Source organism: Martes martes (genome assembly GCF_963455335.1).
Source record: "Martes martes genome assembly, chromosome: 5".
Taxonomy (NCBI): domain Eukaryota; kingdom Metazoa; phylum Chordata; class Mammalia; order Carnivora; family Mustelidae; genus Martes; species Martes martes.
Window position 1 is genome coordinate 67,857,704 of NC_137892.1, and position 22,660 is coordinate 67,880,363.

A 22,660-nucleotide genomic window follows, 5' to 3' on the forward strand; every position below is an offset into this window, starting at 1 on the left:
GCATATATGGAGTACTTAAAATAATGCCTAGCTCAGAGCCTAGACTTAATGCTGTCAGCTGTTCCCAATAATTTATTTCAGTTTCAGTTTGTTGTTCCGTACAATTCCAAGCTTTTAAAGGCTTGGACCTTGTCTCTGTTTTCTCAGCATCTATTGTGAAGAAGGCGTTTCTGCGAACATGTAAGTGAACTCTAAGTGCCATATGCGAGGTATTATACTTAATGGTACTTTTCTATTTGCTGTAATTTCCAACATATTTAGTTCATACAGGAACAAGCTAGCAGTGTGCCCAGCAAGACTTTATATTTATAATTATAGTGACAGCATATGTTTATATGAGATTACATTATTCAATTCCAAGACAAGGTTTCTAAACTCAGAAATAAGTTTAGGTATCTTATCTAATGATAAGGACATCTAAGAATAACCTAGAAAGATAATCTAAGTTTGCTAGAATTTTATTGTTTGGGTGATTTGTATTATAAAACTGGCACTATTCTTTCCTGGTGGTGTAAGTCATCTTTTACGATACTGTATAGATCACTAGCTTCAAATTACCATAGAACTGGTATGTTGGTATGTTGGCCTAGTTGGAAATTCTCTTTCCTGTTTTCTTTCAATCTCTTACTATTTTTGTATTTTAAGTAGTGTTTCAAAATCCATCAGGAGTCCGAGAGACTAGCATGCTAGCAAGCTCTGGCCATCTGCGTTATGCATCTCTGAGAAAGGGTTGCTAAATAGCATGAGATTTCATTTCACAAAAATGTCTTCTGGTAAATACATGAGACATTCATCATCCTCCATTTATAGATTATTATGTTCTTATTTAATAAGTGTAGAATCATTTTGAGACTAACCACATTGTTTAGCCATCAGTAATCTTCTGGATGTCTACATTAGAATTAGATTTGACTATGAATGATAGAAACCCAAAATAATATGGGCTGAAACAAGTTAGAAATTTATTTCTCTCTCATGTAAACACAGGCAGTCCTGGGCTGCACGGCAGCTCGGTCATCACAGGCCCAAGCTCTTTTACTTTGCTGCTCTATCATCCTCAATATACAGGTTTTAACTCCTAGTTGAAGGTAGCTACACCAGCTCCAGCTTTCACAGCCTCAGTCCATTAGCAGAAGAGGAAAAGGGAAAAGAGAACTCTGCTGATATTTAAGGAAACTTTTCAGAAGTTGTAAATACCTTCCCATTCATCTGCACTTGGTCTCATGGGCACAACTAGTCAAAGGAAGGGTTAGAAATGAAGCCTTTTTCCTAGGAGCCATGAGCTCAACTAAAAATTGGGGTCTTATTTCTGAGAAGAAGGATACTGGGGGACTACTAAGAGTGTGTACTACTTTTTGTCTTCCTGTCATTTAAATGTCTCAGGTAACTAGGTCCAAGACAGAGAAAAGGGTGTAATGGTCCTATTAATGTCAAAATTTTGCACTGAGATATTTTTGACCCTTTCTTAATGTGTTAGCTAGTGTGAGACTATTTTCAAATTTTAGAAGCTACGTTGACTTTATGAATTGACTCCAAAATTAAAAAAAAATATGTAAATGTTGCAAATAATTTCTCATAAAGAAGCAATAAAAATATTAAGTGGCATATAACACAAAATGAGAAATGAAAAAGTGGACAAAGCAGATTTCATAAAACTTCTGCGTATCAAAGGATACTATCAACAGACTGAAGAGACAACCCATGGAATGGGAGAAAAATATTTACAAATCCTTTATCTAGGAAAGCATTAATATCCAGAATATAGAAAGAACTCCTTCAACTCAATAACAACAAAAGTCGATTTAAATATGGGCAAAAGACATATTTATATAAAGAAAAAGTACAGGGCACCTGGGTGGCTCAGGTGGTTAAGCCTCTACCTTTGGCTCAGGTCATGATCTCAGGGTCCTGGGATGGAGCCCTATGTTGGACTCCCTGCTAAGTGGGGATCCTGCTTCTCCTTTTCCCTCTGCCCCTCTCCCCACTGCACGTGCATGTGCTCTCTAATAAATAAAATCTTAAAAAAAAAAAAAAGAAAAAGTACAAATGACCAGTGAGCACATGAAGATATGCTCAACATCACTCATCATTAAGGAAATGAAAATCAAAACCACTTTATAACCATTAGGATGACTATAATACACAATACATATATAAAACAGTAAACAGAAAATAACAAATGTTGGTGAGGATATGGAATATTGGAGTTCTTGTGCGTTGCTGGTGAGACTATAAAATGTAGCAGTCATCACCAAATGGTATGGTGGCTTCTCAAAAAAGTTAGAAATAGAATTTCCACATGATCTAGCAATTCCATATCTGAGTTATATACCTGAAACTCTGGGGATATACCTGAAAGAACTGAAAGCAGGGACTTGAAGAGCTATGTGTACACCCATGTTCATAGTGGCATTATTTTCAGTAGCTAACAGGCAGAAGCAACCCAAGTGATTACCAATGGACGAATGGATAAACAAAATGTGATAAACATATACATTGGAATATTATTCAGCTGTAAAAGAAAGGCAATCCTGACTTGTGTTACAATGGATGAACCTTGAAGATATTGTGCTAAGTGAAAGAAGCCAGTCACAAAAGGAGAGATACTGTTGAATTCCACTTAGACTAAGTTCCTAGAGTCATTAAATTCTTGGAGAGAGATAGTGGAATGATACTTGCAAGGGACGGGGGGGGGGGTATGTGGAGTTATTGTTTAATGTTTATGAAGTTTCAGTTTGGGAAGATGAAGAAGTACTAGAGATGCCTGGTGGTGCTGGCCGCCTGATAATGTGAATGGACTTATTGTGACCATGTACTTAAAAGTGGCTAAAATGGCAAGTTTTATATTATATAGATTTGACCATAATAAAAAAATGGTTAAAACTTTTTGAAAATGTGGGTAGTTTTACATATACACATTTATATAATCAGACTCAAAACCGATGCCAGAGAGTTTTTACCAAGAATCTTGATCCTATTTTGAAATTCTATTAAAATATTTCAAAAACAGAAGTAGAGAGAATAACATATAAAGAAACTTCTAGTTCCCTTAATCCATCTGTAACACCTCAATTTATAGTAAGACTGTTTTTGTGAATGGTTAGTCTGCTGCCCCAATTGTTGAGGACCATTTGTAGGTACTACCCTTTCTGCCATGATGCAAAAAGCCAACTATGAACTTTTCACCTTTGTAAGCTTTTTATACAGAACATGTGTGTCCCAAGAAAAGCTTTAGAAAACTTTCATCACAAACTCTGCAAAAGAAGCAGCACTGGATAGACCACAGGTGGAGACTTATTCTGTAAAGAGCCAGACAATAAATATTTAAGGCTTTGTGGGTCACATTAGGCTTGTTGAATATTATTGGTTTTTTCTTTTAAAATATCCCTATAAAAATTTAAAAACCTTCTCAGCTTTTGGAACCATACAAAAAAGAGCTGTTTCCAAATTTGACCCAATGGCTGTAATTCATTGAACCCTAGTAGACCTTTGAGGTCCTTTTTGGGCCAACCCACGGCAGCATGGTGGGCAACTATATAATCATGGTCAGTCGATCTTTAGCATGGCTGGCAACCTCTGTCTGGGCCCAACTTAAATAAGGTAGTTTCAAGTCTGACTATATCAATGCATGTATATAAAATACCCACTTAAAATTTTTTATTTTTTATTGTGGTAAAATCTTAACTGTGGTATTCCTGGAAGTAGAATACAATGGACTCATCGGCAACTCTGAGAAGGAAGCATTTAGAAGGGAACAACCCAGGAGAAACAGGGTGGGTCCTAAGAGTGACACACCTAGAATAGTTTCAGTTCCCATCCTAGTATTTACATACAAGAAATTCCCTTTTCTTGAAGAAATATAAGTTGTATGTTCCTTTTAACCAAATCCAAAATGTGCTCATTGACTGCAAATGTCAGTTGGCACAAACACTTTAGCCCAGTAATATCTACTAAGTCGAGTAATGACCCAGCAATTCCACAGTTAGGTATTTTACCTAGAGAAATGCTTGCACATGTGTACCAGAGGATACATGTCCAACAATGCTCACAAGAGACAATATGTGCCCACAGTGGATGTTGTTAACCTGGTCAGATCTCAGCTCCGCCACTGACACAGGCGTGTGAGGACAGACAAGTAGCTTATTTCTCTGTGCCTCATTTTCCTCATCTGTCGGAGGGGAGAATTATTAAATTATCACAAGGCTGTAGGGATTCAATAAGTTAATTTATGTAAAATGCTGGGCTTACAGCAAATGCTCTATTTGTCTTAGCTGTTGTTGGAACTCATCATTATAGCAGCATTGTAATAATAGGAAAAACTGAAAGCAACATGTCTATCAAGAGAGGATGGAAAAACAAACAGGTATATCCATACTAGGAATATGATACAGCCTATGAGTGAAAAGAATGAACTAGAGCTATGTATATCAATGGGTATAGATCTTAGAAACAATTTTAAGAGAAAAAGGCAGGCACAGAAAAACACAGATAGTATTCCCCCGTGTTACTAAATAAGCAAAATTCAACTTATGTAGAGACACTCACAAACAATACACAGAGAAGCTAGGGATTGGGAAAGAAACGAAACTTAGGGTAGTGGATAGGGAAATGGGACTGGGAAACAACTCCAGTGTTTTATTAAAAAAAAAAAAGGGTAACATTTGTTTAAAAAAAGTTTATAAATTGAGTAGTAGGTTCCTGGGTGTTGGTCCTATTATGTTACAAAAGTAGAATAGTAAATCCCAGAGAACCAAACCTAACTGTGAAGATCAATGATGTGTAAAGATAAAATTTACATGGCTATGGACTGAACTTGCTGAAAATCAGGAAATAAGTAGAACAAAGGAAATCGTTAACATGCTGTATAGAGATTTGTTAAGGAACTAAATTGGTTGAATGGAGTTTGCTCTAGAAAGTACTTTCTTAATAAAAATTTATCGCCGCTGGTATACTCCTGATTAAATGTTTGTCTTCCTAAATTCAAAGTCAGTGTGACTTGGGGGTCGGAATAGCTAGCTTCAAGCATCCCGTACGTAGTTAATGATATCTTACCAATAAAATAAACCTTGAATTTATATAATGAGATTTACATGCTTAAAGGAAAAACAAAAGAGTTCTAGGTGGGATGTTGGCAGGGAGCAGGGTCAGAAAAACCTAACTAGCCAGAGCATTAAAAGGTAAAGTAGCAAGAGAGTAATTCTTCTCTGGAAATAAGACGGGGAGGGGAAAATACCAGGAAATACCACTATGTTATAAAAAAGAAGAGGGAATTCCAGTGTGAAGTGATCGTTTGGGTAGTAAGCTTGATTTACTTTCCCCAAGATTTAATTACGCTGGTATGTGGAGTTTAGGGAGCGGACATATCTTTGGACAGCTTCATTTCCAAAAGCCACTGCATACTTAGCTAGTTTCCCAGGCAAGAGCAGGTACACTGCCTTCTGGATATCTTCAGGGGTGAGGGTGCAGCGATTTCTGAAACACATCAGGCTGCAAGCTTCCATAGAAATGCGCTCAAAGATGTTGTTGATCAGGGTGTTCATGATGTCCAAGGTGCGAGATGATATGCCCCTCTGGGGAACCACTTCTTTTAGGACCCTGTTAATGTAGAGTGAATAATTTCTATGGCCAAAATCAGTGCTGGAATGTGATCTCTTTTTGGAGACTGGGCTTCGATGTCCTCTGGAGCACTTGTTCTTTTTGGTGTTGGATCTGGCCATGGTAGATGTTGTTCTCCTTGGCAGAGTGGAGAGGAGAAGGGCCTAAAGGTGGGGGGGAGGGGAGCGCTCCTATTTATATTGGCATGCGACAATCAGCCTTTTGGGGCTTCTGTTTGATTGGAGGTTACTCTTCCTATGTCACAATCACCTAGCAACAGCACTGATTTGTTGTTAAGGGAAAAAATCTTGTTCTTGGCCAACCTAAAGCTTTCCTAAGAGGATAGAGTGTTGTAGAAGGATTGAGCTTGGCTTCAGGGCAGAAGAAAGTGTTCATTTCTCCTACTTTATTTCTTGGCAGTTTGGAAGCATAACATACAATATTTTCAGAATTGGACAAATCTCATCAAATTGGGGAGTTGGTAGCATTAACACGAAGGGAAAAGTACCCTAAGCCTTCTATGGGGGAATCTCTCTGTTTATAAAAGTTTTCATAATGTCATTTTATAAGCAAATGAACAATAGCCATTAAACATCTTGAAGTGATTGTTGTATAATAAAAGTAAATATGTATAGCTAATCTGCTTTTAAAAATTCATTTAAAAATAAATCTCACTTAAAATGAATCTGAACCCTCGGGGCGCCTGGGTGGCTCAGTGGGCTAGAGCCTCTGCCTTCAGCTCAGGTCATGATCCCGGGGTCCTGGGATCGAGCCCCGCGTTGGGCTCTCTGCCCAGTGGGGAGCCTGCTTCCCATCTCTCTCTCTCTGCCTGCCTCTCCGCCTACTTGTGATTTCTGTCTGTCAAATACATAAATAAAATCTTTAAAAAAAAAAAAAGAATCTGAACCCTCAACTCCTTATGAGCACCTGTGTACAAAAGGAGACTAAAATGAAAACTGCCCAATTTTACTCTTTAAATTATTTTATGTGAACTCTGTGCCTTAAGTTTTTATTATGATATTAAGACCATTCTTGAAAATTTCACGTCTTTCATTACATGGTTGGCTTTTTACCTGATACTGTAGTTCTTCTGTCATTATTAGCCAGGAGGGTAGGGTCACTCTCACTCGTGCATTACACTAATATTCCTGCTGAGAGGGAAAAAAAATCTGCATTACCTTCTTCAGCAAGTTCATCCTTGGATAAAATAAAAAATAAGCAGAAGCAACTATAAAAATCGCAACTCCCAGGCATTTCAATAGTTCACCATTGCCGCAGCTATTAATGCTGCCATGAAAAATCCTTCCCTGCGAGCAGCTTCACAGATAAGAGAGACTGGAATGCTGTGTGTAATTCCTACCCTTGTTCTGTCACTCAAGAAAGTAGAGCTGAACTAAGGTGAGTAGGAAGAATGTCATTACAGGGAAAACTTCTAACAGGTTCTAATTGCTAAAGACCTCAGGCATCATTCATGAATGTCCGTTCTTTATTTATTACTAGCAACACACCTCACGCCGTGTCATGCTGAGTTGGAGGCTGTTGCTTCCATGCATGTTTGGCGGTGACGGATCCTTAGTCAGCTCTCGCTAATTTTGCTTTCAAGATTTCTCTAGATATAATTGCTTAGTTAGCTTAATTACAGCATAGCTTTATTTGTGATCATTTAGGAGAAGCTATCAGGTGGAGAACATCCACTCCCTATTCTTCACAAACCTATGCTGAAGAGCTTTTACTAGGATAGCCCTCCTGGTCTCTTTCTGCCCCTCACTTCCTCCTCCCTGGGACAACCATCCTTGGAATCAGTGAGGTAGGGGGAAAGTGGGTAAGCCTATCTCAGCCCCTTCGGGACACTTTTTGAGATGTGATGGTGGGCAGCTCTGTTCCCTGGGGCTGGATCACTTTCACTAGCTGGCCTTGACTCAATAGGTCGTTTTGCTTCATGCAGAGGTACTAAAAAGAAAGCCTGTTGTTGCCCCACATGTAAGAGCTATCTTCCAGAAGTTCATCAGTAATAAAGCTGACATTTTGATGCTTGTCTTTCTTAACCCTGTGATTCTCAATCGGTTCTATGCCTGTGTGGGGAGAAGGAAGGAGGCAATACATCACAGAAGCTAAAAGAAAAAGGCTTTCAAGACAAAACAGCAAGCTGCATGCTAAAATACTGATAATCAGAAAGTTCAGAAAATCAGCAACACTGATTCTATAAAATTTCTGGCTACTTGAGGGTTAACCCCAATGCCCTTTTAAAATTTAATGAATGATTCTAAAATATGTATGAGCTCACCAGTGATATGCTGGTTTTTCTTTTTCTTCTCTCTTCCTCCTCCTCTAGACAGTCTGGAACAAGGGACAGACACTATTTAGCATAATGACCTTCAGGAGATGCCTGTTGGATTATCAATTTGGACAGTGGAGCAAATATGATTATTTTGCATCTATCTGCCCTGGGAATGAGCACTGTGAAGCCCTCCAACTGTCCCCTTCTCCTCTGCCCTCCCCCTCAAGGTCATTGCGTTAGAACAAAACCCAACATCCTTAGCAGGAGACACAGGAGAGCCAAAGGAGTGATGACCAATGTACCAGAGTTCTGGGGTCTGTGGTCTCTGAGCCGCTCAAGTGTAGCTGGAATCTAAAATCAATGACCATTTTCTGAATTTTTCCAGGCTCTTGTTTTGTGCTTGATCACACTGTCTATCTGGGGCATGGCTTGTACGTCTTCCACAAACAAGTACGACTACTACTGGGGTTACAACTGCTTATTCTTTCCTTTATGGTTGAGAGTCTAGTAATGACTCAAAGTCATGATCAAGACTCTCAGGGATTAATCCACAATTGCTGTGGCAAGGTGATAGTAACTCAAAGCTGAAAACATGCCCCGACAGGTATGAGTGTGCTCTGGAAATAGTTTTACAGCCACTGTATTAGTTTTCTACTGCTGCTATAACAAACCACCACAAATTTAGTGCTTCAAAACAACAACAATCATCTTCTAATTCTAGTGGTGGGATCAGTCTGAATGGGTTTCACTGGGCTAAAATCAAGCGTCAGCAGGGCTGTATTCCTTCTGAAAGCTCTAGGGGAAAATCTGTTTCCTTACCTGTTCCAGCTTCTGGAGCTTATCTGTTTCTCTTGACTTTTCCTTTAACTTCAAAGCCAGCGATGGATAGTCAAGCTATTCTCAGGCTGCATCATTGACACAGACTCCTGCCTCCCCCTTTCATTTACAGGCACTCTGTGATTACATTGGGTCCACCTGGATAATCCAGGATATTCTCCATATCTCAATATCCTTAGTTTCATCTGCACATTCCATTTTGCTAGGTAAGAGACCATATTCACAGGTTGGGGTTTGTGATACACACAGCTTTGAGAGGCATTATTCTGCCCACCATAGAGCCACCATAAACAGAATGACATTGTCAGACAAGTTCTGGGTCACCAACCATCCAGAAGTTAGAGAGAATAATACTTTCCTTAGGAGATGGACCAAAAATATAATTTAAAGATACTTTTTATATTCAGACTAACTTTCTTCTAAGTTCCTTGTTTTCTTTTTCTAAAAGTGGAAAGCTATCTTGCATTTTTGCTTTCCGTGCTTTGCCTTTACTTTATAGGCCCCATATATTAATTTTATCCTCGGAAGCCAGAATCTGTCTTGACGGTAGAAGGGGAGAGATTTGTATTTCTTCCCCTGTCATTCTCAAATCTCCTTCTCAATCTCTTCTCTCCTGCTTGCTTTCTCACAGGATGGAATATTACTCAGATGTAAAAAAAAGAAAAAAAAAAGAGAGATCTTGCCATTTATAACAACATGGATGGCCTAGAGTATATCATGATAAGTGAAATAAGTCAGACAGAGAAAGACAAATATAGGGCTTCACTTACAAGTGGAATTGAAAAACCAAAACCAATAAACAATCAAAAAGCAGAAACAGAGTCATAAGTACAGAGAACTGGGGGTTACCAGAAGGGAGGTGGGTGGGGGATGGGTAAAACAGATGGAGGGGATTCAGAGGTACAAAGCTCCAGTTCCATCCACAGAGACAAATAGTCCAGCACAGGGAATATAGTCAATAATATTGTCCTAATGTTGTATGGACACAGATGATGATGACACTGTGGTGAGCATTTTGTAATGTACAGAATTGTCTACTCACTGTGTTGTACCTCTGAATCAAATAAAACACTGTATATCAACTATAAAAAAAGGCAGAGCAGTTTGGAGGAAGGGGGTAGAGGGATATAGGTGAGTAGAGAGGTGAGTGGGAGAGAAGAGGGTAAGGCGAAGATTGGCTCCTGAGGGTGACCCATGTTCTCTGGTCAGGGGACTCCAGATTCAGAGACAGGAAAAGATGTAGACTTGGGTATAAACTTGTTTTTGTGCATTTAAATTGAGGCAAACTTTAGCCTAAAGCCTTTTCAGTGCTTGTAAGGAACAGACCAGAAAGAGCAGAGGAAGGTAGAACCATGCTGAGGTCCACTTTGTTGTGGTGTCTTGCCTGTTTCATATTCCCATGTTTGGGGCAGGGGGGACTAAAGCAAACTTTCTTTACTGATTTGTTGACAATTTTGCGGCCTAGGTCTTTCTCTTTGACCTGATTCTACGTTTTTTTTGCTAGGTCCCTGAGGCTGACATCCCTAATCTCTCTAGTGCAGAGCCCTTGCCCTCCCACAGTAGGGTCACCTGTGTCCTCCTTTGGCTAATCTGAAATCTGGGTCATTGTTCTCAGGTGACCCGGGAAAGAGTAATTAGATTAGCTTTGTGCAGAGTAAGAACATAAAGGAATTAGCCTTCAAAAGGAAGTAGAAGGTTGTCCAATTCCTGATGAAGTGCGTGGTGAGTCTGATGTTCTTTAGCAAAAAAACAAAACAAAATAAAATAAAAACCACCAGAAAATGTTTTGGGACAACAGAGATAAGAAAAATTTTAATTTCGTTTTGAGTTCCAGTTCACACACTATCGTAAAACATCAGTTAACTAAAAAAGTAATTAAATAGTTCCTGAATCAATAGATTACCGTTGAAAATGGATTTTCCTCAAACAGTAATAAGAGTAAGTGCTCTCGAAGCACATAGAATAGGAATAAAAGCTGCTCAAGGTTATCTGGCCGGGAAGGTGGGGAGCCAGGAGACTAATGGCGGCCAGTTGGACATCCAGACTGGGGCTCTTAACCACTAGACACATGGCCTCTTAGTAACTGGCCAAGGAGGGAGTCTGTTCCACACTGGAGAAAAGGAATGAGCAACAACATGGAGGCAAGGAGTCACAGCTCTGTTCAAGAACAGAGAAAAAGGTTTTGTTCAGGTAGAGGGGTTATGTCTGAGGGCTGAGAGACAGCTGGGTTTAGTTTACAAAATGTCTTAAATTGTAGTGTAAAGTGCAAGTCTTTGAGAGTCATCGAGAATTTGAAGCATGGAATAATTGATTTAAAGTGATGTTTGGAGAGAAGTGATCTCTGGCTGGGTCCAGGCAGGATTAGAATAAGGGAGGTGAGAGAGCCCAGCACTGTCACTGCTCAGGGGCCCATGAGTGGGGACAGTGAAGGTCTGGAAGGGGCTAGTGGGAATGGGAAGAAGGAGCTGTCTTCGAGAGAACTGGTAAGATCTGATGTTTGATTTACTACTCGGGAGAAAGGAGAAGGAAGCCTCAGCTAGAACGCTGACCTTTCCTGAGCACTGACCATGTGTCTAGACACTGTTCTAAGTATTTCCCAGGTATTAACTCGATGAGTTGTCATGACAACCGTGAGACACAGATCCCATCACCAGCAGCAACTCCTTTGCACAGTGGGGCGGGGTGGGGGAACAAAAACATGGAGCCGTGATGTAACTTGCCTCAGATCACACAGTCGGTGAGTAGCAGAGAGGGGATTCAAACCCAAGCATCTGGGCACAGACCCCATGTTTCTCCCTTGCCGGCGTCTGGCTTCTCTTATCATCTCTTCTGGGCACAGGGCCCTCCATGTGCGTGATTGACCACTGTGTCATTCTGCACCTTCAGGAGAGTCGGGGGAAGCAGGCAGAATGGTAGTATTTCCTGCCACACAGCTGTCGACTGGGCTGTTGCCAATAAGCAAGTAAAAGAACCAAGACTGGAACCCGGATGTTCTGACCCCATCTCCAGTGCTCCTGCCAAAGCTTCATCTCTACATTATGACTGGAAGAAAAAAAGTGAGGTTCATTAACCGAAATAGTACAGCTGGAGCAATGGCGAAGATGTAATTTTAGAATTTAGGATGAAAAATGTGATATTAAGCACTCTCAGGAAGTTGCTTTTCTCACTTTACATTCAATCGAATCCCTGAGGTGGTGGTGTTTCTAACGGAGGGATCATTCCTTTCCTCAACGAGGGAGAAGATTCTGACAGCCATCAAATAACTACATTCCAGACAGGTCAGAAAGAAAACACACACCTTCTCCTAGAGGGAAAGCATGATTGATTCTAAATTGGGAAAAGTGGATTTTAGGAAGGAAACCTATACTCAGAGAATCCTAGTAAGCTTCTAAAAGCTTCCTTCTTCAGTTGTCCTAAGACAGCCTTTCGAGCTGGTTTACACGTTAAGAAGCCAGAAAGCGAAATGTCTTCAGCATCACGAAATTAGAGGCTGATAAGCATCCTAAGGGGATCAGGTTCAGCGCGAAACAGCTCAACCAGAAAGCAGGGATTGTGTGGTATCTCGGTTTAAGTACATAAAATTGTTTGCCATCCTACAGGATATAATAAATTCTTGACTTGGTGCTACTCAAAGAAAAAAGACCCAGTGTTCCTGAACTTAATAAAATCTCAACACTCAGTTCAGTGTCTCTCCTGGGTCCTGTGAAAGAACACAAGTCTTTCAGCAACTCAGACTAAAGATGTTCATACCAACATCGGGTTCTGGTGCTTTTGCTGCTGAATTTTAGGACCAGCCTACGGTGTAGTGCTGTCTCTCTGAAATCTCTTCAGGCAAGGCTGTGTCACTACAGATATCTTGGAGGAATGACGGCATTAGTGAGGCTAGCTAGCTCTGGAGTATGCTGGAAGCTGTCATCTGAGGACATGCTCTCTCCATTCTGCTGTGGCCTGAAATTCCAATATGTGATTCATGTCTGCAGAGTACCTTGTACTTTCCAGAATATCAGGAGTTCAGACATTATAAGAATAATATTGTACACTGCACTGGGCCTGCTCAGATTCCCCGATGAGGTCCCATCTCTTCTCTCTCGCAGGAGAATGCATTGTGTTCTCGTTTTCCCACAAGGTGGGTTTAGAGGACATCCTGTCTCAGAACCAGAGACTTTGGTTGCCAAGTATCTTTGGCCAATGGAACACACCTTAGCACACTCACTGTTTCTCAGCAGTCCAATGAGGGACATTGTGATGCAAATGCGGGCCCTCAAATAACACTTTCATTCCTGAGTGGTGCTTCCAACAGAGCTGCACATTCAGGAAATGTTTTGCCTTTATGGCATTTTGTCTTCACTGTTGAGAATCAAATCATCTTGAGGAAGTCGAGGCCACAAAACAGTAAAGACGTCTTCAACACTATGTCCTTCAGTTTCGCTAACAATCATTGACATAAGCAGGGTAACCCACTTGCTTTACAGATGAAATTCTACTTAGAGAAGTTAGGCCCCTGGCTTCAAAGTTGCATACCCAGGGGTACTGTAAAGCTCAGTTTAGAACTTTCCACTGATTTTTGTTGCTGCAACAAAGCATGTGCCCACCCTGTAACCTTAGTGGGTTCAGCGGGGTACCCTCGACAGTCTCTTCCTGGAGTTTAGCAGGTCCTTGTTTCTTGTAAGCATCTGTGATGTACCCCTAGTATATATATTGCCTCATGGGAGTTGCCTGACTCTGTTTTATCACATTCTTTCTAATGGCCACGAGTCTAGGAACAGAACTTGAAGAGGCAGGGGAGATCCCATGGGCCAGGGTGGGCTGGGAGGTGTGATCTACATTTCCTGGAGCTGGTGGGGGCTAGTGTCAGGAAATATGGAATTATTCTCCCCTATCCCCACCCCTTTTAGCCCAAGCCCTTCATATGATGGACTACTTCAACCCAAGAATTATAACCATTAACAAGCAGGACTTAAAAACTCAGCTGCTTTCAGTACAAGTAAAAGACAATTTTTTAGCACCTTGGGATTAGGGAAGGGGTTATAATCAAGATGCAAAGCACAAATCATAAAGGAAAAGGTTGACCTTTTCCCCTGTATTAGACTTAAGGCAATTATATGATAAATGACACTGTAAATAAAATCAAATGACAAGCCACAGACTTGGAGAAGATACTTAAGTATGTAACTAATATTAAATAAGTATTGAGCATGTGTGACAAAAAACCCCCCCAAACTCCTGTAAATCACTATTTTAAATGATAACCTATTATATAAATGGGCAAATAATATGATCAGGCAATTCACAGAAGAGATTCCTAAAAGGTAATGAGCGAAAAAAAGATGAAGCTCAACTTCCACAGCAGTCAGGGCAAGGGAAATTAAAACCACAGAATTTATTTCATACCCAGTGACTCACACAAATGAATTACCCTGATAACAGTAAATGTTGGCAAGAATGTAAGGAAATAGTTGTTATTATTACGCCTTATAGTCTAAGCGGGAATGTAAATTGCTACAATCTCCCTGGGTGGAGACTTTGGCCATATCTGGTATGTGGGAAGATGTCCATGTCCTACAATATGGCACCCACTATGGTAGAGCTCCTCTAGAGAAGCCCATGCTCACAGGGGTCAGGAGGCAAGTATATGGATGTCCTGTGGAGCAAGGCTTGTAAAAAAAAAAAAAAAAAAAAGGCAGGGGGTGGGAGGGAAGCTGTCCCTCAGTAGGGAAATGGCTGAATAAGCTATGGTTTTTCATACGGTGGAAGAATCTGCAGCAATAGTAACAGATAAACTGGGGTATCCATGCACAAAACTCAAATACTGCTGAGAAAAAAGCAAGTTGCGAGAGGATATGTAAAAACTGAAGCATAAAACAATAGCATAGATCATTTATAGATTTAGACATATGGAGCACAAATATGAAAAATACATGAGAATGATTCCTACTGCCCAGGAGTAGTTACCTCCTGTGGGGAGAGAAAAAGGGATGGAGAAGGATCAGAGTGGGGCTTTAGCTGTATCTGTAATGTTTTATTTAATTACTTTTAAGAAGAGAAATCTAATGTAAATGTGGCAAAATGGTATGGGTGTCTGTTACATTTTTTTTCTTTTTAAAAAATTTATTTATTTTAGAGAGACAGAGAGAGAGAGAGTAAGCATGTGGGTGAGGGCAGAGTGGAGGAGAGAGAATTCCCAGCAGATTCCCTACTGAGCCTGGAGCCCGCCGTGGGGCTGGATCTCAGGACACTGAGATCATAACTTGAGCTAAAATCAAAAGTCAGCCACCCAACCAACTGAGCCATGCAGGCGTCCCTGTTTTATTATTATCTTTAATATTCTTTTTCTTTTTAATATTTATTAATTAGAATATCTCAGATAAGATGTGTTGGATTTATGTCTGAAGATGCCTTGTTCCAAGACAAATTTTAATTGGCTCACTATTACTTAACCATGTGCACTATAGAGCAGTCAGGAAAAATTCTAAGGGGGTGCACAAACCCAGGAGCCCAAAGATCTGAGGATGTCTTCATGATGGAATGTTAGAAGCTAAATGTTAAGAATTTTACCTAACATTGCTTAATATGACACAGGTATTGTCTTCCCTACTGAACTTTAAGTGACTTGATAAACAAGAATGTCTCTGTATTCTCTACTGCTCTTATCACAATGCCTTTTAAAGAACATTGGTCTGAAAAGTATGCATTGACTAGAATGAATAAATAAAAGAGCAGATGGATATTCTTTTGGAATACAGTGACTATTTTAGACCTGGTCACAGTTTGCTTGTCTCATAGTGGCGTCATTTACACTAAAAGTTTTGGGGTTTATCTTTCCCTATTTCATATATTACAAGTGTTAATAGAGATGGATGTAACTATTTTCTATTTTATCCCACGTAAATCTCCAACATAAACTTATATTTTTCCTCATGATATGATTATTGATTTCTTTAGAAACCAGTAGTATGTTAGAGCCAGAGTAATTCTACATGGAGAAATAAGAAAGTTCTAGAAGTAAAAGGTACCATAAGGATCCCAATCTTCTCAGCTATAGCATAAACAGAAAAGAAATATGGACTCATAGTGCCCATGAATTAATAGCAAAATAATTTCTTGGAGACTAGCAGAAAGTGCTCTTTGCAGGAGTTGACCAACATCTTCTCGGAGCAGCTCCTACTGGTATGAGTGGTGGCTAGGGTCCTCAGACACAGTAATCATGAGCAATCAGGTCAATTTGAGGAAATTCACAAACTGAGGAAAAATCACCAAAATTGATGACTAATTCACATTAAAAAAAAATAGGAACAAAGTATTGAGTGCCTACTGTGTGCTAAGCACCATGCTAAGTGCTTAGTGTTCTATTGTAGCCTCTCAACAGCTCTGTGAGGAAGGTTATTAGTGATTTCATGGTTATTCTTACAATCGTGTTCATTCACTTGCATTCTGATATACTTCCTTGAATGAGAAAAAAAGAGTGGTGCTCCAAATTTTGTGTTAGAAGTTAGCCAGGAGTTCAGGCACTCATGTGGGAGGATGGTGGCCTTGTAAATAGCACCTATGTGTATCTTAGTGGGGGAAAAAGAATTAACAATGGCTAGGTTATAGCAAGAAACTGAATAGTGGGTAGAATTTCCTACCACTGGGAGAAATATTGGGTAACACATTCATATACATATATATTTTAAAGTTATATGTTTAATTTAGGGTAATTAAAAAAAGTATCCAGCATATAAAGCCCTAATTTCTCATTACATAGGACTAGTATATGCAAAACAAACAAACAAACAAACAAACAAAAAAACCCAAGGTGATTTACTTAAACATAACATAAAGACAAATGTTAAGTAATGAATACGAATACTGAGTAAGGAATAGAACAGGCATGATGAAGATAAGACAAAATCTTGAAGATGATATGTGAGCAACTGGCAATGGGGAGACAGGGTCCCTGCCAGGTCTGAGGTCTGCAGCTAAGGTCAGAGGTATGTGCTGTTCTGGGTCAGTGATTGTTGGATCAGTGCTCACTCACCTTCTTGGACCCTAGCAATCTTCTTACAACTTGAGTTATTCCAGATTGAAGTGTTCAAGAATCAAATAAAGTTAAATCTGAATCAGACAACCAGGATCCTGATAGCTCAGTTCTCTCTCTTTAGGATTGGCAGTCATAAATACTCGGGCAGAATTACAGGGTCTCTGCCCTGTAGCCTTTTTATGGTTTTCTCTGGCGGAGATAGGAATCAATCCATTTCTCTTTCATGTTACTGATGTTTCCACAACCTGTATTTTATTTTATTACAGTGGTTTTCTTTACTTCTCAGACTTGAAAGTTATTTGGGGGTTCTTTATCAAGTACTATATGTGCACAGTGCGGACCAGGGATCCAGAGAGAAATTCTTGCCTTTGGAGATCTATGATAACATTAAAAAAAAAAAAGATTTTATTTATTTATTTGAAAGAGAGAAAGTATGAGAAGAGGGAGGGTCAGAGGGAGAAGGACCCCAAATGTTAGGGTCCGTGATCAAAGGAACGAGACTGATACAAAGCGAAGGTCAAGCAAAGCTTTATTTCGCGCCAGCATCAGAAACCAACCCGGCTGGTAGGAGCCGTCTCTTATGAAGAGGCGACCACGATGACCCCCGCGAGGCCGCTCCCCGGACGAGGCCGCTCCCAACGACGAAGAAGCGACTACGACGACGACGAGGACTACGAGGACGACAGCCCCAATGACGCAGACTCTGCTCCGCATGACGCTGCTCCCAGCAAGGCCGCTCTGGACGAGGCCGCTCTAGACAAGACTGCTCCAGACGAGGCTGCTGCCGTCGAGGCTGCTTCCCAGACAAGGCCACTCCCCGGAAGGAGGCTGCTCTGGCAAGGCCACTCCTGTCGACTCTTACAGCTCTTACGGATAGCTCTTACTGACTGTTCTCACAGCTCTCGAGGAGTCCTACAGCTGTCAACTCTCGCTGACAGCTCTCGACGACTCCTACAGCCAAGCAGGGAGCCCGATGCAGAACTCAATCCCGGGACTCCAGGATCATGACCTGAGCCGAAGGCAGTCGCTTAACCAACTGAGCCACCCAGGCACCCTATGATTACATTTTTAAGGAGAATTCAAGATGCTAGTCAGGGAGGCGGGCTAGATTTAGAAGCTTATTCAGGACAGATAAACTCAGAAAACAGCAAAGTCTTCTAAGAGAATCTCCTTATGAAGAATGAAACTTGACCATTCTCTTATACCATACACAAAGATAAACTCGAAATGGATAAAAGACCTCAATGTGAGGCAGGAATCCATCAGAATCTTAGAAGAGAACATAGGCAGTAACCTCTTCGACACTGGCCACAGCAACTTCTTTTAAGACACATCTCCAAAGGCAAAGGAAACAAAGTGAAAATGAACTTTTGGGACTTCATCAAGATCAAAAGCTTCTGCACAGCAAACAGTCAACAAAACAAAGAGGCAACCCACGGAATGGGAGAAGATATTTGCAAATGACACTACAGACAAAGGGCTGATATCCAAGATCTATAAAGAATTCCTCAAACTCAACACTCAAAAAACAGATAACCACATCAAAAAGTGGACAGAAGACATGAACAGACACTTCCTCAAAGAAGACATACAAATGGCTAGCAGACAGATGAAAAAGTGTTCATCATCATTAGCCATCAGGGAGATTCAAATCAAAACCACAATGAGATACCACCTTACACCAGTTAGAATGGCCAAAATTAACAAGACAGTAAACAAGTAGTGTTGGAGAGGATGTGGAGAAAGGGGAACCCTCTTACACTGTTGCTAGGAAAGCAAGTTGTGCAGCCACTTCGGAAAACAGTGTGGAGATTCCTTAAGAAATTAAAAATAGAGCTACCATGTGACCCTGCAATTGCACTAGTGGGTATTTACCCCAAAGATACAGATGTAGTGAAAAGAAGGGCCACCTGTACCCCAATGTTCATAGCAGCAATGGCCACAATTGCCAAACTGTGGAAAGAGCCAAGATGTCCTTCAACAGACGAATGGATAAGGAAGATGTGGTCCATATATACAATGGAGTATTATGCCTCTGTCAGAAAGGATGAATACCCAAGTTTTGTATCAACATGGACGGAACTGGAGGAGATTATGCTGAGTGAAATAAGTCAAGCAGAAAAAGTCAGTTATCATATGGTTTCACTTATTTGTGGAGCATAAAGAATAACATGGAGAACATTAAGAGAAGGAAAGGAAAAGTCAATTGGGAGAAATTGGAGCGGGAGACAAACCATGAGAGACAGTGGACTCTGAGAACAAACTGAGGATTTTGGAGGGGAGGGGGATGAGGGGTTGGGTGAGCTGTAGTGGGTATTAAGGAGGGCACGTATTGCATGGAGCACTGGGTGTGGTGCCTAAACAATGAATCTTGGAACACTGAAAAAATTAAATTAAATTAAAAAAAAAGAAAAGAAAAGAGAATCTCCTTATATTATACCATGATAAAGAAGGAACTGGATTGGAGAAAACATCACACAGAATCATAGTTGCATATGGATGGAGGTATCTTTGAAAGCTCAGGTATCTGGGTTTGTGCTTAAGCCACTACTGAAAGAGAGTGACTACCCTTATTAATTCCTAACGTCCTCAGAGATGGAGTTTCCACATTTTTCTCAAAATACTTATAAGCAGATATTTTCTAACCTCTATCCTAAATCCCTCCTATTGAAAGTTAAGCCCATCCTCTCCTGGACAACAGCTGTCTACTGTTTCCTTCAGTATCACGAATGATTGGAAAGAATTTCTTCCAAGTCTGCTCTCCCCATCCCTATATCTGTATTCCATTCCAAAATCTGCTATTCTCAGCACCTCTGGCCATGACTTCTATTGTCCTGGTTCTTCCTCGTATTTGCTTTTTAAGCTCCCAAATAGCTACACATCATCTTCAGTGTTTCCTTCTTTTTTTTTTTTTTTTTTAAGATTTTATTTATTTGACAGAGAGAAATCTGAGCTAGGCAGAGAGGCAGACAGAGAGAGGGGGAAGCAGGCTCCCACCGAGCAGAGAGCCCTATGCGGGGCTCGATCCCAGGACCCTGAGATCATGACCTGAGCCGAAGGCAGAGGCTTTAACCACTGAGCCACCCAGGCACCCCTCAGTGTTTCCTTCTAACCATGTAAACATACATCCCTTTGGTTTATTTTTCCTTCTCTCATATTTCAAATTTCTAAGGCCTTACATTCTCCCTTCTTATTCGTTTTTACTTCTTCACATCTTCTTTCTTCTTCAAATTCTAAATTTAAATTTTATTTCAAATCTGAGCCTTTTTTTTTAACCTTTTATTTGGATTTACTTTTCTTCTCAGGGAATCAGTATTTATGCCTTTTGCACGTATGCACCTGGGCAAGAAAAGTGAGCCCAGTGATTTAAAGTAGGTTTTCCTGGGTCCTGAGGATTGGAGTCATACCATGCAGTGTGTGAGAACAAAAGGAAGAAAATGATCCCTTTACTATTTTGAGTTCTTTTTTAGGTTGTAATTTCCAGGACGTGGATCTTTAGAGGTGCCGTAATGCTGTTGCTAGCAGGGAAGAAGCAGATGGAAAATAAATATACTCAAGGGTTTGAAAGCTATTACTGATGCTGGAGGCAAGTAGTCAGGCAACAGGAAGTAAATACAGCAGAACAGTAGGAAAAAGATTATTTACCTTCGGTCCCTTGAGCAACATGAGTCAGGAGCTAAGAGAAGATTATCCCAGAGCCTCTGCCTGCAGCAGCCTTAACAGGTGGCTTGTAGAATCTTCTAGCCATATAGTGATGGGCTCTGAGCAGCTGCATCTTACAGACCTGCAAATAGCCCCAAAATGAGTTTTCTCTGTCCCAAGAGCTGCATAAAGCAGAGCTGATGAGAAAGATGACAGCTGGACATTAGCGATATTTGAACAGCTCTTTACAAAATGCTTTCCATGCCCATTGTCGGAAGGGCACCTCACACCAACCCCATAAGGGACAAGGGGCAGATATCACCAATACTCTGTTACACAGAAAGTGAGCTCAAGGGGCTTAAATACATTGCCCAAACCATGTACTTATTTGTAATGTTAGCCCATGCTTTCCAAGGCACAAGAGCTTGAGGGGACAACTGGATCGTAATAATAATTTTTAGGCAGTATTAATTTAATCTTTACTCACCACCTTTTGGGGATTCTAGGTTTCCTAAAATTTAATATTAATAATAGCAATTATGATAAAAAAACATAGCTACCATTGTTTAACTACTAAAGACACGACTTTCACATATTTTATTTTATTTCTTAAGATATTTAAAATTTTAAAGTAATTTCTCCACCCAACATGGGGCTCAAACTTAACAACCCTGAGATGAAGAATCACATACTCTACTGACTGAGTCAGCCAGTCACCCCAACCACATGCTTTGTAAACCTCATAGCAATCCTAACACCTAACAGGGAGAATATTATCCCTATTTAACAATGAAAAAATGAGGTCCAGAGACATTTAGTAATTTGCTCAAGATAATATATAAGCTAATAATTGGCTATTTTAAGATTACAACCAAAGTATAATTCCAGAGTCACACATTTGCATCAGGAAAAATTCAGGGGCTAATTTAAGGAGTCCCCAGGAGTGTCCTCCTGTGCTCCTAAGCACAGCCCTACTGACTATGAAAGATTTTCCTCTCCCAGATGGTGGCCCCATGGGGCTGCTCTGACTCTTGGCCTTGGCTGGTGTGGGTCTCTGTCCATGGTGGTTCTGGCCGCTTCATTCCTGTCCCTGTTTCTCCAGCAGCCACTCCAGTAAAGAGGGCCCAGTATGAACTCTATTCCTCAAGCAGCATGGCTTGGTGCTCTGGTTTCTTACAGAGATTTCAGCAATAAAGCCCTTTATCTCTCTTCTAAATACCTAGGCATGGATCCAGAGAGGCAGGGCCAAAGGGCTCTGATTAGCATGTGCTCTGATCAACATAAGTCTTCCCTATGAACAGCTGCTTCTCATCTTTACACAGATCATGTTCCCCCAATCTCTCATTCCTTAGCACACACCTTTGCCTTTCATGAAAATAGGGCCTGGTGGGACAATCACACATGGCCAAGTAGACAGACCTCTTATAATTAGTACCCCCTTTAGATTGTTAAACTTAAAGTCCCACTACACCCATTATTATGACCATTCTTGTTATTTATTTACCAGAACTCTCCCATTAAGTTTTGTTTGTGATTATTTTTAAGCAGCTCAACCTTGCATTCACACATACAGCAGAGCACCTGATATGTAGTTTATATGTATAAATGGATTAATGGATGTAGGTCAACAAAACCAAGTGGTTCCTCACTAGTGTTAATTTCAGATTAGATTCCTACCAGAATCCGTACATCAGCCCACCTCATTTGCACTCATTCCCTTTCACCAGAATATTCTTCTCTAGAGTTTGCATGGTGTCCCCTCTCACTTCATTCGAATCCACTGTAACCTTCTTAGAGAAGTCTTCCCTGACAACTCAATCTAAAATTGAAATTCTCTAGCCCCTTACTCTGATTTTGTTTTTCTCAGTAGAACTTCTTTATGTTGGTCTATTGTCTGATTTACATACTGAGCTCCACGAAGGTTGAGACCTTTGTTTTGTTCCCTGCTGTATCTTCATGGCCTTGAAAAGTCACTGGCAGATAGCAGGAACTCAGTAAGCATGTGTTGAATAGGTGAATTCAGCAGAGAAAGTCTCCCCACAAGGGGTGTACAGCCACATGCAGAGGCTTCCTTCCTGTTTGTTAGGCACCACTCTAGTGAAGGCATTCAAAGCTCAATGGCCTGGTAACATCTAAAAGGTTGACTTCTGAAATAAGTTAATTGTTTATTGATCTCTTCTTGTTGCTCCTTGAAAATGTGCATCAAGATCTATAAAGCTCTTAGTGCAGAGTCCATTATTTCCTGGTGTTTACAGCTGGACAATTTCATGATGAATGATAAGATGAAA

At 40.5% G+C, this 22,660-nt stretch overlaps 1 protein-coding gene across 1 annotated transcript; it reads right to left on the reverse strand.

The window, feature by feature from the left end:
* Positions 1-5,324: 5,324 nt before the first annotated feature.
* LOC308343310 (histone H2B subacrosomal variant-like) lies at positions 5,325-5,717 on the reverse strand (the record flags this gene model as incomplete). The annotated part of the gene is made up of 1 exon (XM_080804334.1): positions 5,325-5,717. One exon carries the CDS (start codon positions 5,715-5,717, stop codon positions 5,325-5,327), a length of 393 nt encoding a protein of 130 aa, XP_080660460.1.
* Between the last annotated feature and the right edge of the window lie 16,943 nt (positions 5,718-22,660).